This window comes from Oryctolagus cuniculus, chromosome 17, assembly GCF_051225735.1.
Source record: "Oryctolagus cuniculus isolate XC-2025 breed Fujian yellow rabbit chromosome 17, ASM5122573v1, whole genome shotgun sequence".
Lineage (NCBI taxonomy): Eukaryota > Metazoa > Chordata > Mammalia > Lagomorpha > Leporidae > Oryctolagus > Oryctolagus cuniculus.
This window is the reverse complement of record NC_142883.1, coordinates 27,747,000-27,762,742: the sequence shown is the minus strand read 5'-3', so window position 1 is coordinate 27,762,742 and position 15,743 is coordinate 27,747,000. Positions and strand designations below refer to the sequence as shown.

The 15,743-nt window shown below is 40.9% G+C and overlaps 2 protein-coding genes across 6 annotated transcripts in view; one reads left to right on the top strand and one right to left on the bottom strand.

Moving 5' to 3' along the window:
* CA10 (carbonic anhydrase 10 (inactive)) overlaps nucleotides 1–15,743 on the top strand; it is a 574,039-nt gene that overhangs the window by 209,365 nt on the left and 348,931 nt on the right. The gene's annotated exons all lie outside the window — the stretch shown is intronic.
* LOC100345019 (serpin H1) lies at nucleotides 7,716–11,044 on the bottom strand. Its single transcript, XM_008271777.5, is given in 3 exon segments — nucleotides 7,716–8,604; nucleotides 8,606–9,091; nucleotides 10,892–11,044. Coding segments are annotated over 3 exon segments (1,509 nt in total). The 3' UTR covers nucleotides 7,716–7,734.

Sequence of the window (15,743 nt, the reverse complement as noted above, 5' to 3'; positions counted from 1 at the left end):
ACTAGGCTAATCCTCTGCCTGTGGCGCCGGCATTTCATATGGGAGCCAGATTCTGTCCCAGTTGCTCCTCTTCCAGTCCAGCTCTCTGCTGTGGCCTGGGAGTGCAGTGGAGGATGGCCCAGGTGCTTGGGCCCTGCACCACATGGGAGACCAGGAGAGGAACCTGACTCCTGGCTTTGGATCAGTGCGGTATGCTGGCTGCAGTGGCCATTAGGGGGTGAACCAATGGAAAAAAGGAAGACCTTTAAAAATTAAAAATTAAAAATTAAGGCCGGCGCCGTGGCTCAATAGGCTAATCCTCCACCTTGCGGCGCCGGCACACCGGGTTCTAGTCCCGGTCGGGGCGCCGGATTCTGTCCCAGTTGCCCCTCTTCCAGGCCAGCTCTCTGCTATGGCCAGGGAGTGCAGTGGAGGATGGCCCAGGTGCTTGGGCCCTGCACCCCATGGGAGACCAGGAAAAGCACCTGGCTCCTGGCTCCTGCCATCGCATCAGCACGGTGCGCCGGCTGCAGCGGTGGCCATTGGAGGGTGAACCAACGGCAAAGGAAGACCTTTCTCTCTCTGTCTCTCTCTCTCACTGTCCACTCTGCCTGTCAAAAAAAAAAATTAAAAATTAAAAATAAATGAATAAATAAAAAAATTAAAAAGGAGAGAATGATCCTACATGGGAAGCAGCATACACAGCAGAGTCATAGAATGGCAAATGCCCTAAACAGCACTCTGGCCTCAGAATCAGCCCTTAAGGCATTCGGATCTGACTAAAAAGCCACTGAGAGTATTTCAGGAAAGGAAGCCAAGACACTGTTGGGGGAAAAAATGACCTAAATGAAAGATCTCTGTGAGTGAGATCCCTGCGGAAAGAACAGGCCATCAAAGATGGGGGTACCTATTGCTGAAGGGAGGAAAGAACTCCTACTTTCAAGATGGCCTTGTCTAAATAAGATCGGAGTTGGTGAACTCAAGAGGCTTCCACAGCCTTGGCAGCTCATAACAAGAGCCTCGGGTGATTACTGACGTCATAAACAAGAGTGTCAATTGTTAAATCAACAACGGGAGTCACTGTGCACCTACTCCCCATGTAGGATCTCTGTCCTTAATGTGTTGTACTGTGCAAATTGATGGTAAAACTACTACTCAAACAGTACTACTACTCAAACAGTACTCTATACTTAGTGTTTCTGTGTAGGTGTAGTCTGTTTAAATCTTTACTTAGTATATACTAGTTGATCTTCTGTATATAAAGAGAATTGAAAATGAATCTTGATGAAGAATGGGATGGGAGAGGGAGTGGGAGATGGGATGATTGTGGTGGGAGGGAGGTTATGGGGGAAAAGCTACTATAATTCAAAAGTTGTACTTTGGAAATTTATATTTATTAAATAAAAGTTAAAAAAAAGTAGACTTCAAGACAAAAACTTAAAAGAGAAAAAGGATGTCATTATGTAATTATCAAGGAATGAATTCAGCAAGAGGATGTGATTGTAGTAAATGTATATGGATCTAATGCTAGGGCACCTAGTTTTATAAAACAAATGTTAATGGATCTAAAAGGGACATATGGTCCATTACAATAATAATGGGTGACTCCCACACCCCATGTGAATCACTGGACAGATCACCCAGACAAAATATTAATCAACAACAGAGCTAATCTATACTATGGACCAAATGAGCTTAATAAGTATCTGCAGAATGTTCCATCTTAGAGCTGAGAAATATACATTCTTTTCATCAGTGCATGGAACATTCTCTAGAATGGGACATATACAAGGCCGTAAAACCAGGCTCAACAAATTCCAATAAAATCAAAATCATATAATGTGTCTTCACTGTCCACAATGAAATGAAACTGGAAATTAACAAAAAATAAAAAAGTCTAGAAATTATACAAAAACAGAGAAAGTGAACAACATACTCATGAATTAACATTTTTCATGGAAATCAAGACATGTTTTCAATGAACCAGAGTTTGCTGTTGATTTACGTTGTCTTTCAACCCTTCATTTACTTAACTTTGAATTTAATTTGTCCTTTTTTTTCCTAGCTTCATATGGTAAAATCTTAGAGAATTTATTTTCATAGTTTTCTTCCTTTTCCAAAATAGGCATGGACTATTATAAATTTCCACATAAAAACTTCTTTAGCTACATCCCAAAATTTTAATATATGATATTTTATTGGCATTATATGTAATATTTTTTAAAATTTCTATTGTTATTTTTGGGCTATGTTGTTTAATTTGTAAGTATATGTAGATTTTTCTAAAATAACATTCTTCCAATTTAATGCAATTGTGTACTAACACAATCTATTATTTTGATATTCTGAAATTTATTAGCACTTATTTTATAAATTAGTATATGATCTGTCTGGAAAATATATCCTACTACTATATAGATTGTTTTATGGAAGTTAATTAGGTCAAGTACATTTACAGTGCTATTTAAGTTTTCTGTACCTTGTGTGCTTTTGTTTATTTGTCACAACAATTACTGGCAGACTGATATTAATATTTCCAACCATGATTTTAGACTAGTCTAATTCTCCCTTTAGTTAAGTAAATTTTTACTTCCTATATTTGGAAAATATCTTAGGAGATGAATACACATTAAACATTTATATCTTCTTGATGAATTTTCACTTAAAACCTCATGAAATATTTATCATCCCTGATAATCTATTTCTTGGTGAAGTCTAATTTGTCATATATTCATATAACTGCATTGACTTTCTCATGATTAATGTCTGCATGAGATGCCTTTCTCTGTAATTTTATTTTTGATCTGCCTTGGTCTTTAAAGTATATTTTTTATACACAGACTATAGTTGGGCCTTGTTTTTATCCATGTGACAATATGCCCATGAATGTGGCATTAGTAGATTTCTGCTTAATATCATTATTTATCAGTTTAAATACATCATGTTTATATTTTTTCTTTGTAACATCAGTTTTGTTTTCCATTGGTCCTCTTGTTTAGTGCTTTTCCTACCCTATTTTTGTGAACTGAATATTTTTTATTATTCTATTTAATCTTCCATAGTGACTTCTTGTCATGTCCCCTGTTATAGTTTAGTTGTTACTCTATTGATTATAAAATGCATATTGAACTTATTACAGGATATCTTCAGATAAATCAACTCTCCAAGAAATAATTTTTCTTGCGTCCCATTTTTGTAAAACTCAATCTGTTGTGGTCGGCGCCGCGGCTCACTAGGCTAATCCTCCGCCTTGCAGCACCGGCACACCCGGTTCTAGTCCTGGTCGGGGCGCCAGATTCTGTCCCGGTTGCCCCTCTTCCAGGCCAGCTCTCTGCTGTGGCCCGGGAGTGCAGTAGAGGATGGCCCAAGTACTTGGGCCCTGCACCCCCTGGGAGACCAGGATAAGTACCTGGCTCCTGCCATTGGATCAGCGCGGTGCACCGGCCGCAGCGGCCATTGTGGGGTGAACCAACAGAAAAAGGAAGACCTTTCTCTCTGTCTCTCTCTCTCTCTCACTGTCCACTCTGCCTGTCAAAAAAATAAAAAAATAAAAAATAAAAAACTCAATCTATTGTTCCATTATCCTTTAATAAAAAATCTGTAAAATTTCTTGTGTTTCAAATTCTCTCTACTGTAGTTTTTTAATTTAAACATCTTTCATTTATTCTGATGTTTTAAGATACTTTGTTGGAAATAAAATATCTTCTTGCATAGTAAGTTTTCTTATTCAGCCCTTTGAATCTTTCCTGTTTTCCTCATAAGAAATAAGCAATAATTAGTACCATTTTTCTTTTGTATGTAATGTGAATTTTCGTCTGATTTTAAGATTTTACTTGCAGTGAAATAGTAAGACTTTTTGTTGGTGGATTGTTCATTCTTCAAAAAGTGTTTTTGACCAATTTCCTCTCTTTCTGGTGCTTCAGTTATATGTTAGATTGTTTGATACTGTCCCACAGGTCACAGGGACTTCTTGCATATTTACAGCAGTTTTTTGAGTTTGTATAATTCTTTTTATCCCGACTTTGTGTTAACTGGCATTTTATTTTTCATTGTGCATAAATTGTTAAGGTTATCCAACTTTCTTTTTCCACTTAGAATATCATGGTTTCCATTTTCGAATTTCAATTTCGTTCTTTTTTGTAGTATCTATTTAATGAAATTATGTTTATGCCTTTTTAAAAAAGTTGAATAGATTTATTATAGCAAATTTTAAATTCCTTATCTACTAATTAGAGCACCATTTTCATGTCTAAATCTTTCACATTTTACCTCCTAGTTACATTTCATATTTCACCATCTAGTATTTTTAAAGTTTTATTCATCCATAATTAATGTGCATATTTATGAGGTGCAAGGTGATATCTCAACACATCTATAATATGTGATAATCTAATCAGAGTAATTAGCATATCATCACCTTAACACTTAATCTTTGTTGTGAGAACATTCAAAATCCTCTCTTCTAGCTATTTGAAACATACCATTCGTTGTTAGCTGTGGTATCCTCCTGTATAACAGTCTTGCATATATAAAACAGAGTATTGATGAAAGTCTCATTGAGTCCTAGGCAGATTTATGGAGCTCCTATCTGCGAAGCTCCAGTCTCTGCACCTTTCCTGAAGATTCCCATCTGCCGTGTGGCCCAGCCTGTTTCCTTCGCCCAGTTGAGAATGCTGCTGTCCGGTCTGGCTCTACATTAGAAGCCAGGGCTCAGAATGTGTCCTCTCCCAAAACTTCAGGATAAATGTGGAGGCCGCCTTGTGTTTTTCTTCTCTCAAAATCACACCCTTGTGCTCTCTCCTGCCAAGGTCTGAAAATAGCTACTTCTAGTTGAATTGCTGTTACGGTCTAATATTCATTACCCCGGGATAGCAGGAACAGATTTCCTGGTGTTTTATTCGATTTTCTCCCTATACAGTGCTGCTGCTTGTCAACTGGTCAGTACTGCACAGACCCAATTTGTAGCATTTTCTAATCTATTTGGTGGGGTAATAGAGAGTCACATCAGCCTGAAGTGAATGAATGGACGTCTACAGTTCTGCTTGCAATTTATCCCTGTTTTTATTTGGGTAGCATTTAGATGGTCCCTTGATCTAAACAGCACTTGCCACAGATGACATTACACAGCAGGAAGTAAGATGGCCATCGGCTTTGACACTGTTTCAGCACTGCTCACTGTGGGTTGGGTCTTGGGTTTCTGGTTCATTTGGGTTCCTCATTACCTCTTGCCTTTAACTACCCATTTAGTCTTTCATCTTTAGAGGTGAAAAGATTAACACACCATGCTGGGTATTTCATTTTTTTGTCACCTGTTTTAATATAGTTTTCATGGTGCAAGCAGCTTGCACAGAAATTAGGATGCCACTTGAGACTCCCATGTTTCCAAGTGCCTGGGTTCAAGTCCCAGTTTTGCTGTCAATTTCAGCTTGCTGCTAATTACACCCTGAGAGGCAGCAGGTGATGGCTAAAGGAGTTGGGTCCCTGTCGCCTATGTGGGAGACCTGGTTCCTGGGCTTTTGGGGAGTGAAGGGGCAGATGGGAGCTTGCTTACTCGTTCTCTCGATCAAATAAAAAAAAGTAAATTTTTTGAAAAGAGTTTTCAAGAATTCAGGAGAGCATGCTGTTTTCAAATGAGAGACCCCGTTGCTCCTGCAGTACTTTGTGATCATATCACAGTATATTAAATTTGTTCTTGAGTCTGCCTCCTTGCTTAGATGGACCCCTTCTAAGGAAGGAGTCCTACTCTCTATCGACTGCCTTAACAATCTCTAGAACAGAAGTGAAAGACACAAATGGGTTTTCTAGCTCTTAGATATTCAGAAAGATGGAGTATACAATACTTAAGTCAGAATACCATGCATACTCCTGAGTTTATAGAGTGTAGACACAGAATTGGAAAACTGAATTGAGAATTCGTGAATATCAGTGAATATAAAAAGTGAAACAAGGTAAATTATGACCACAGCATTGTTTTGTTCACCAAAAGGAGTTATCGCTTGCAGTATGAAACTTGGTAAAACCAGAAAACAGGTGAGGGACAAAGAGTGATCCCATGTGTCTTCTGAAACCTTGTTCTTTGTCTAACTCCTTAAGCATCAGCCTTTCCTTATATAACACACCTGTTACATTTTCTATTATTTTCAGTTCTACTTGGTTTTATATTTGGATATGCTCAGACTTTCCCTTCTGATCCTATAAGGTGCTTGAGATTAAACAATTATATGTGGACGTATTTTTTTAAATCACTTTACTTAGTCAAATGCATGTCTAAAAATCTAAAGGAACTCAATCAAGTTGGTAGAATAAGGAAATAACTAATATTAACTAGGAGTAAGTTTTAAGTGATAAGATTTTCCATCATACAATTTTTTTTAATTTCTAAGAAAATATTTTAAAATTATTTTGATATATGCTATAATAGCTAGGTACTAAAATAGATCCCTAGTGGCTTGCGTTTGTGTATAAACAAATAATTTTTAATGAGGCAGCATGTCATGTAATATATGGATTCTTTTTAAAGTGGTGGAAATGGAAAGTTCAAAGGACACCAAGAAAAATTTTTTAATGTTTCCAATATGTTAAAATTCTCTTTTATTACTACTAAGTTAGTGTAAAAGAACTGTCACTCAGACAACAATGTTATCTGAAATAGCACAAGTTCAGGTAAGCAAATGATAACTGTTCATAGTGGATGTTCTCCAGATGCATCCTTTCTAGGGAACGCTGACCAGGCTTTCCCCAGCAACAAGGACAAGCTAAACCTTCTAAAGCTTTCTTCTGCACATGATTAGGACTCCATAGCTCACACACACATAGATTTTTTTTCATAGGAGTGTGATACCATTTTTTTTTTTTTTTTGCTCCTAAGCCTATGCAGATGGTCAGCATGTTGATGCCTTTTATGGGTAAGAAACTTTAAGCTTGCAGCTGCCTTTAAAAATGCACAAGCCATATTCTAGGTTTATTTCAAGACTTTCTCATTATTAGTCCAAGACTCTTCAAAATTACTCAACTGAAGGAAAAAAAAAAAAACATCTAGGTCTTTAGCTACTAAATCATTTAAGGAAGTTTGCCCTAGAATTTCTTGTATGATATTTTTTTTTTTTCTCCTTGGAAAAATTTTATTGAAAAACACTTGTACAAATAAGTTCTTGGTCTGACAGCAAGAAAGGCTTGTGTCCCCCCTTCCCTCCCCCTCTTTGAAACACTAAAAAAAAAAAAAAAAAAAAAAAAAAAAAAAAAAAAACCACACACACACACACAAAATGACCCCAAAAGTTTGTTCCCCATGAAGCCAGAGCCTGCCCGGGGCCCCTCCTATGGGCTGTGTCCCCATCCCCTCCCTGGGGCCAGGGCCACTGCTGGCAGCTGCAGCACCTACTGTTGTTGAGGACAGCGGGAGAGGTGGGGGGAGCCGGGGAGGGGCTAGAGGTGGTGGTGGGGCAGGGGCAGGGGCCCAGCTGGACCGTGGCTCCGTGTGCCCTCACAGGTGAGGCGGTTCATGGCCATAAATATGAACACTGATGGAGGCAGGTTTAGCCACGACTCGGGGCAGGGCGGGAGGGCTCTGCACCGTGGCATCTGGGGGCCGTGGCCAAGCGTAGGGAATTCCAGCAGGGAACTGGGTCTCTGTCTTCCCACCCTCACCCCGTGGACCACCCAAGGCTGGGCCCTCCCTGCCCACCCCCCCAGTAGCACCCATGTGTCTCAGGAGCCTGTGGCCGTCTTCTGCCACCCCGTGCCCACCCTGGGGCCCTACAACTTGTCCTGCATCTTGTCGCCCTTGGGCCGGACCAGGCGCCCGATGAAGAGCAGGGAGCCGCTCTGGGCGTCACGCACCAGGAAGATGAAGGGGTGGTCGGCGTAGAAGAGCTTGGGGCTGCGCAGCTCCTCGCGCCCGTAGATGTCCTGGTCGAAGGGGTTGCCATCCGTGTCCCACTCGAAGGCGGTGGCGTGGAACACGCTGGCCAGGTACAGGTCCTTCTTGCCCGACATGCGCGACAGGTCCGCCTTGTTCTTGTCCATGGCCTCGGTCAGGCCTAGCCCGGCCAGGTGTTTCTGCAGGTCATGGGTCACCTCCACCACGCCCTTGGGCAGGGAGATGGCCACTGCCTTCTTCTGCATCTTCCCCATCCAGGTCTTCAGCTGCTCTTTGGTCAGCAGCTTCTCCAGGCGCTCGAGCGGCTCCACGTGGTGGGGCATGATGATGATGAGGCTGGACAGCTTGTGGGCCAAGGGCATCTCCACCATCTGCAGCTTCTCCTTCTTGTCGTCATAGTAGTTGTAGAGGCCTGTCCGGTGCATCATCGTGACACCCACGGTGTAGGAACGGGTCACCATGAAGCCGCGGTTGTCCACCATCTTGTGGTAGAACTTCTCATCCCAGTGCGGCTTGAAGAACATGGCGTTAACGAGCAGCGCGCTGTCAGTGCGCTCCACGTCCTTGGTGACCTCGGGCAGCTTGCCGTCGGTGGTCTGCACCGCCCCCTCGTTGATGGACTGCAGGGCGCTGCGCTTGTCGCGGAAGTTGATCTCGGAGTGCTCGCAGTTGTAGTGCTGCTTGCTGCTGCGCACGAAGTCGTCGGGGAAGCTCACCGAGCTGGGCCCGTACAGACGGCTGGCTGTCCAGCTTCCAGGTCACGTTGCGCGCCGTGGAGTTGTTCAGGGAGCGCAGCAGCTCGCCCAGGCCGGCGTGCACCTCCTCATCGCGCAGCTGCTCGGGGCTCAGCACCGCCTTGGCCTGCGACGCTGTGGCCGCCTTGCCGCCCAGCTATACGAGCCCCAGAGACGAGGCCACCACCACGGGCGACAGCAGGATGTTCTCCACCGCCTGGTCCTTGGCCATGGCCTGGTACAGGCTGAAGGCCAGGTTGGCGCTGCGCTCGGCCAGCGTGGTCGCCTTGGGGCTCAGCTTCTCCGCGGTGCCGGGTGCTGCCGCCGCCGCGGGCTTCTTCACCTCGGCCGCCAGGGCCACCGCCAGGAGGCAGAAGGCGCTGAGGAGCTGGATGGAGCGCCTGGCTGGGAGGCGGGCGTGGACTGCGTGGGCTGCGGGGGACCTGGTGGGCTGGGCTGCTCGGGACCAAGCCGCTGTCGCGCCACGGCCGAGCCTGCTCTGTATGATATTATTTTAAACCCCTGATTAGATCACACTAATAAACATATGAGCTCCACTTTATCATAAGGAGGGAAGTTATTCCCATGCAAATCCATGGGATAGTCTAGAAATTTTCATCACTTATTGCCCGCTCTTTCTTCTGTTTCTACTCCCTGTCTGAAATCTCCCTGGTATTGCGGCTTGCTGCTCGGCTTCCCTAAGCCTCTGAGTCAGTCCTGGAATATATGTGTTTTTAATCTTCAGTGTTTATTTAACAAGGAACTAGCAGTAGAGCAAATGAAGCTGATCTGTAACTTGTGATAAGCAAGATAAACAAAATAATGAGTCTCTTTAGAATAAAATGTAGAAGAATCTTTGAAGAATTTGCCCTAGTAACTTTGGAAAGAATGATGCTTTAGATCACAAAAGAGATGGATGTTTCTCATGCTTATCCTATGAGAGCCAGTAGGCTGAATAATTCTGAATGAGCCAGACTGGCACTTTAGAATTGATGTAGTAATGCATGTATGCTTTACTCTATAAAACATATGCAGGGTGATAGCAGAATCACTTTGCCACTGTGAAAGCCACATAGGATGAAATGTTAAAATATGCTGCAGCTTGTAATTCAGATTTGGGACTCGCTATTCTCTCTTCCTCATACTTCAAATAAAATTTTTTTAAAAAAAAAAACCTAAAGTATTCCTTTTCTTTGTGCAGAGCTTTGTTTTTTTTTTATTTCCTCCAAGAAATGCCTTTTTTTCAGAGAAATTCTCTGTTTTTCATTTATATTTTTAATCTACACTCCCATAATATTAAATTGAAGAATCAAAGTTTCCAGATATCATAAAAGAATATTTGAGAAGATTGTGCTTTAATAGGATTTAAATGAAGTAAAGACTTAGCCTGAGTAGCTTGGAATTGCACATTTTCACTCAGCCTTGCATAGTATCTTTTAATTAAGGAGGCTGTAAAAATTCTATTTAATGCAAAATCTCAAGTGGCCCGAGGTGTGTTCTATCTCGCCCCTTCTTTCTCATTGGTCTACTGTTTTGTGAACTTCTATTACTCCACGAACAGCCCAATCAGTAACTCCATATGCTTCGGCTGCCTCACTGCAGGTGGTATATCCAACATGGACTGTCAGAAAACTGTGAAAAGAAGTAAACAGCATTTCAGGGGCAGAGAAAGTCATTTCTTGGGGCATAATTTTTCTTATTTTATTTCTCCTTGTCTGGAGTGGACTTTTCTGCTTATGTCCTATTCATAATTCCCACAAAAAGTTCCTTAAGGGTTCCTTTACTTATTTATTTCGTTTTGATTTAATATCCACTGCTTAACATAGTACCTGGCACACAAAGAGTATTCGGTGAATATCCATAAGGGTGGAAAAATAAATACAGAGTTGAGTTTAAATAAGAAATGGGCTATGTCTTATTGTTGGAATCTATTCTTCAAATTCACTGTGCTCACAGCAGGTCGGGGAAGACATTTCAGAGAGATGCTGTTCTCCTCCAAGACTTGTAAGTCATAAGAATTTGGAAGAAATAAGATGAGAAAAGACATCAAGTTGGAAGGAATATTATAGGTAAAATACAAAGGTATGAGGTGCTATAGTAGAAAGGATACAGCCTTTAGACTAAGGCACAGTAACAGTACACTCTCAGCTCAGGCCACTGAAATGGTATTCGGCCTTGGATAAGGTGTTTAACCCAGATGAGCATCAGTTTCTTTATCTGTAAATAGATAATACCTCTTGTGTGGGATGTGATGGCATCTGTCACACAGCTGCTGGCCAATAATTGGTAGCCACATTACTGTCCTTCGTTCACTGTGGCCTGGGTGGTGCGTGGAGAGCTGGCCAGAGGTTGACGGAGATAAAGCACAGACAGCAGGCTGGTGGTGTTTACAAGACAGCTTAGATGATATTTCAAACAGATTGCTGCAGGGAATCCAAAGATACTTGCACATGCACTAACTGTCCAAAACCCACAGTTCATATTTTACCCTTTAAATACAAATGCAGAAACAAGACAGCCATGTAGATTCCTTTACTCTCCCTCCTTAATGCCTTAGTTACCAAGGGAAGTGTGCCTATATAAACACTGAAGCTCTATCAGAAAATGGTCATTCATGTATTAAAGACCCTAAGAGGCTGTTGGTTTACTCGGGTAGTTACCATCTCACTTTTTTTTTCTTCATTCTCCACATTCCAGGTTTCCCTCTCGAACCATTTCTCTTCTTCATGAAGAACTTCTTTTATCGTTTTTAGAGTAGGTGTGCTGCTGTGAATTCTGTTAGCTGCTTTTGTTCCCCTAAGAATGCCCCTATTTTGTGGTTTTTCTGAAAGGTATTTTGATAGATATAAAATTCTAAGTTAATAATTACTTGCTTTAAGCTCTCTAGGCAGATTATTATATTATCTTCTGGCCTCTGTGATTTCCATTAAAATATTCTATGATTTGAATCCTTGTTCTCCTATATAATATCCTATAAATACCTTTGAATTTTACCAGATTGATTACATGAGTCTACATGTATTTTTCTCTTTCTGGATTTGTCTGACTCTTACATTTGTAAATTTGTGCCTTTCACCAAGTTTGAGACTTTTTTTTTTTGGTCTGTCAACAAATATGTTTTGCAAGTCTACTACATGCCAGATTGCCCATTTCCGGAGTTAACTGAAGTTCTAGTGAGATGAGCTTACACTACAGTGGAAAGAAAATTGACAATTCTGTGTCCAACCCTGTTCCTCTTCCTTTTTTTTCTCTTTGTATTTTTCTTTTACTTTATAAAACTTAATTAATAATTATGCTTTTGGACTACAGTGTAACATTTCGATACCTGTTTGCAGTCTGTACTGATCAAATCAGCATTATTCATATAGCCCCCTTTTTGCCATTACTGGATGATGGCAGCCTTGGAGCCTCTCCTATCTGCTCAGAAAATATGTCATAGATTATTGCAACTATAGTCACTCGCTGTGCTGTGCAGCATTAGGAACTTACTCTTCTATCCAGCTCCAGTTTGCTGTTGGTTATCCAGCTTCTCTCCCTTCCCCCCACCACCCCTCCTAGCCTCTGGTAATTGGTTGTTCATAATGAGATTGAGGAGTATTTTTTAGCTTCCACATATGAACAAGGGTATGTGGTATTTATCTTTCTGCATTTGGCCCATTTCGTTGAATGTAGTATCTACTAGTTCCATCCCTTTTGCTGCAAGTTATAGAATTTCATTTTTAATGGCAGAATAATTTCCCAATACATGTTTTCTTTATCTTTTTATTTATGACCCCACAATTGAATCATTCTTCAATAAACATGGTAGTTCAGGTATCGCTTTGATAAAATAGTGTCATGTCTTCTGGATATATACCCAGCAGTGGCATTGCTAGATCATATGGTAATTCTGTTTTTAGTGTTTAAAGGAATTCCCATACTGTTTTCCATAGTGGCCGTGCGAATTTCCATTTCTACCCACAGTGTGTAGGACTTCCACTTCCTCTACATTCTTGACAGCATTTGTTACTTTTTATCTTTTTATAATAGCCATTCTACCTGGGAAGAGGTAGGATTTCCTGGGTTTGAGGTGCATTTGCCTGACACCTGTTGATATTGAGCACTTACTCAAATGTGTGTTGGCCATTTGTATTTCTTCTTTTGAGATACATTTCGGGTCGTTTATCCATTTCTTGATTGGTTATCTTTCTTGCTATTGAGTTTTTTGAGTTCCTTTCATGTTCTGGGTATTAATCTTTTATCAGACAAGTTTTCAGCTATTTTTTTTTTTTTTGCATCAATCTCTTTCTCCTTTCCTTTTGGAATTCTAGTGACACAAATGCAAGACCTCTCCCACAGACCCTGAGACTGTGTCCATTTTTTTTTCCAGTAAGGGTAATTAATTGATCGATTTCAATGTTCAAGGACTCTATATTTCCTGTTTCTTTCAAAAGGATATCTATCTTTCCATTCATTTCAAAAGATGTTCTCTTACTGCATAGAAGATAGTTTAAATCACCGCTTTAAAAGTTTTGTCCAATAATTTCAATTCATGAGTCACCTTAGAAATTGCTGTCAATTTGCTCAGAATTCCTTGAGAGTAGATATTTTTCTGATTATTTTTGTGAAATCATTCTGGATTATATCCTGGATATTTTGAATGTTATGTTTGAGATTGTGGTCCTGTTAAAAAAAATCTCCTAGTGAGTATTTTCCTTTTAATTGGTTTTGTTTTTTATTTGTATTTACAGGTAATCAACCTGCTATGGTTCTTGCCTCCCTTCTGTAGGCTTTCATTCTGATGTACACTTAGTTTTCATATCCTGTTTAGTGCTATATGCTTCACACACATGCCACTCAGAAATCAACCTGAGCTTTTTAATTGCTGTAGACCATGAGAATCTCTATTTTATTTATTTTTTAATTTTTATTTGAAAGAGTTAAACATTAAAGGAGAGGCGGGGGATGGGGGGCGGGGAGTGAGGGAGGGAGGGTTCACTCCCCAGTTGGCCACAATAGCCAGAGCTGTGCTGATCCGAAGCCAGGAGCCAGGGGCTTCTTCCGGATCTCCCAGAAGCGTGCAGGGGCTCAAGGATTTTCGCCATCTTCCACTGCTTTCCCAGGCCATAGCAGAGAGCTGGATCAGAAGTGGAGCACCAGGGCTTGAACCAGTGCCCATATGGGATTCCAGCACTGCAGGGAGTGGCTTTACCTGCTATACCACAGCGCTAGCTCCAACCTGAGCTTTTCCTTTGTGTCAATTCTTGAAGAATTTTCCATGATGCCTTATGTAATTTCAGTATATGTGCAGCTCAGCAATGAACCTGTAGCGTCATACAGAAATGTAGGGCTCATTATCTCTGCCATCTCCCTCTCCATGATTTCTCTCACTCACTAGTCCCCAGGGGCTCCCATCCTGGGTCTTCTATTTTCAAAGTTAGGATTTTCACTGTGATAAGGGGTAGAGAAAATTAATGAGGATTTTTACACACACACACACACACACAGTATGAACCACAGAGATCCAGTTTTGCAGTTCCTCTGCTCAGAGAGTGTGTCTTTCAGAGTCTAGTTATATACATAACTTCTGCTTCCACTTGTGTATGGTTTTGTCAATAAGGCTTGTCTGGGATGGAGCCAGATGAGTAAAATTAGCAAGTGTGTGTGTTTTGGGGGCGGGGGGGGGGGGACATGGATTTCCTCCAACCGCCTCCATTCTAAAGACTCTTCATGGTCCTGTAGACTGAAAAACGCATATGTTTTTCTTGGGCTTTTTCTGTCTCTGTCTGCTACACAGTTTTGGGATTTGGAATTCTCTAAGTCCAAATGAGATAATCAGGAAGAAAAAGAAAATATCAGTACATTCACTGCCATATTGGTTCTATTTTCAATTTTGATTTCTCTTCCCCAATTTACCTCCTATTTATTTTTCTGAATCCTTTGTTCACATTTTTATTTGTATCAAATGGGAGATGGAGGGTGGTCGGAGTTTGCTGTATGGTAGCTAGAAATGTAACCAAACTAAATTACATGGTTCTTGTCTCTCTGTTGGTACTCTTGGTTTTGGTTGTTTTTTTTTTTTTCTTGTTTTATACTTGCTTGTGTGTTTGCTTTGCTTTGCTTTTACATCAGAAGTATATTTGCCAATTATATTTGAGTTTTAAAATTATGACTTCTTTGCAAATGGTCACTTCTCTTTTCCATAAATAAGGGGGGGGGACACCTCAGATACTACCTAAGGAAAAGACTTTCATAATTATTTGAAAAACCATGAAGTTGAGGGGGAAATAACAACCATTTAAAATCTCTGGCTCTGATATTTCTCTTCTTGCCTGTTAAGTTTTATTTCTGCAGCACACTTTTGAGCTATTTATTTAATCAAAAAAATCACCATATACTGTCTAGGGAAGTTGAGGGATATGACATAAACTGGTCCACTTTGAACACAATTTGTGAACAATATTGATGAGCAATAGCCCCATGAACCCACTCAAACAGACACAATTTTGATCCCTTGCCTAAGAAGATGAACCTAATCTTTTAGTAGATCCCAAGAAATTAATGCTAATTATTTTTTAAAAAATGAAGTTTGAGGCAATTACACTGCCAAGATCCATTCATCACCCCAATTTCTAATGCTGTTTCCTTTTCAGCCTATCATTTAATGAACTTCACATTGAACACTTACTGCATATTGACACGGTGCCAGTGAGGGGACTACATCAGTGAATTCGATGAGTTCCTGTCTTCTAAGAGTAGAGGACACACACATGCGCAATTTACGAGGTTGTTTTGCAGACTGTGCTGAGCGCTGTATTTTACAGAGACAGAAACAGGTTCCTCTGAAAACATATACAGGAACAGTTCGCCCTTCCAGAAGGAAGTGAGGAAGGTTTGCTAGAGAGCTTGTGCTTACAGTGAGCTTTCAGGAGGCACTGGGCCACGGAGAAGTGGAGAGCAGAAGAAATGCCCTTCCAAGCAGTGGTATGAGACGTGCAGGTGCACAAGGGCAGGGCATACTTAGGCGGAGGAAATAGCTCAGAATGACTGATGTGAGGTGCATTGTGCTTTTCTATTCTCTTGAACCCAAGTTGTATTATTTCTCTGATATCTTCATTTGTGAATTGACCAAACTGGAAATCAGGACTTGCTATGGGCAATGAATTTATGAA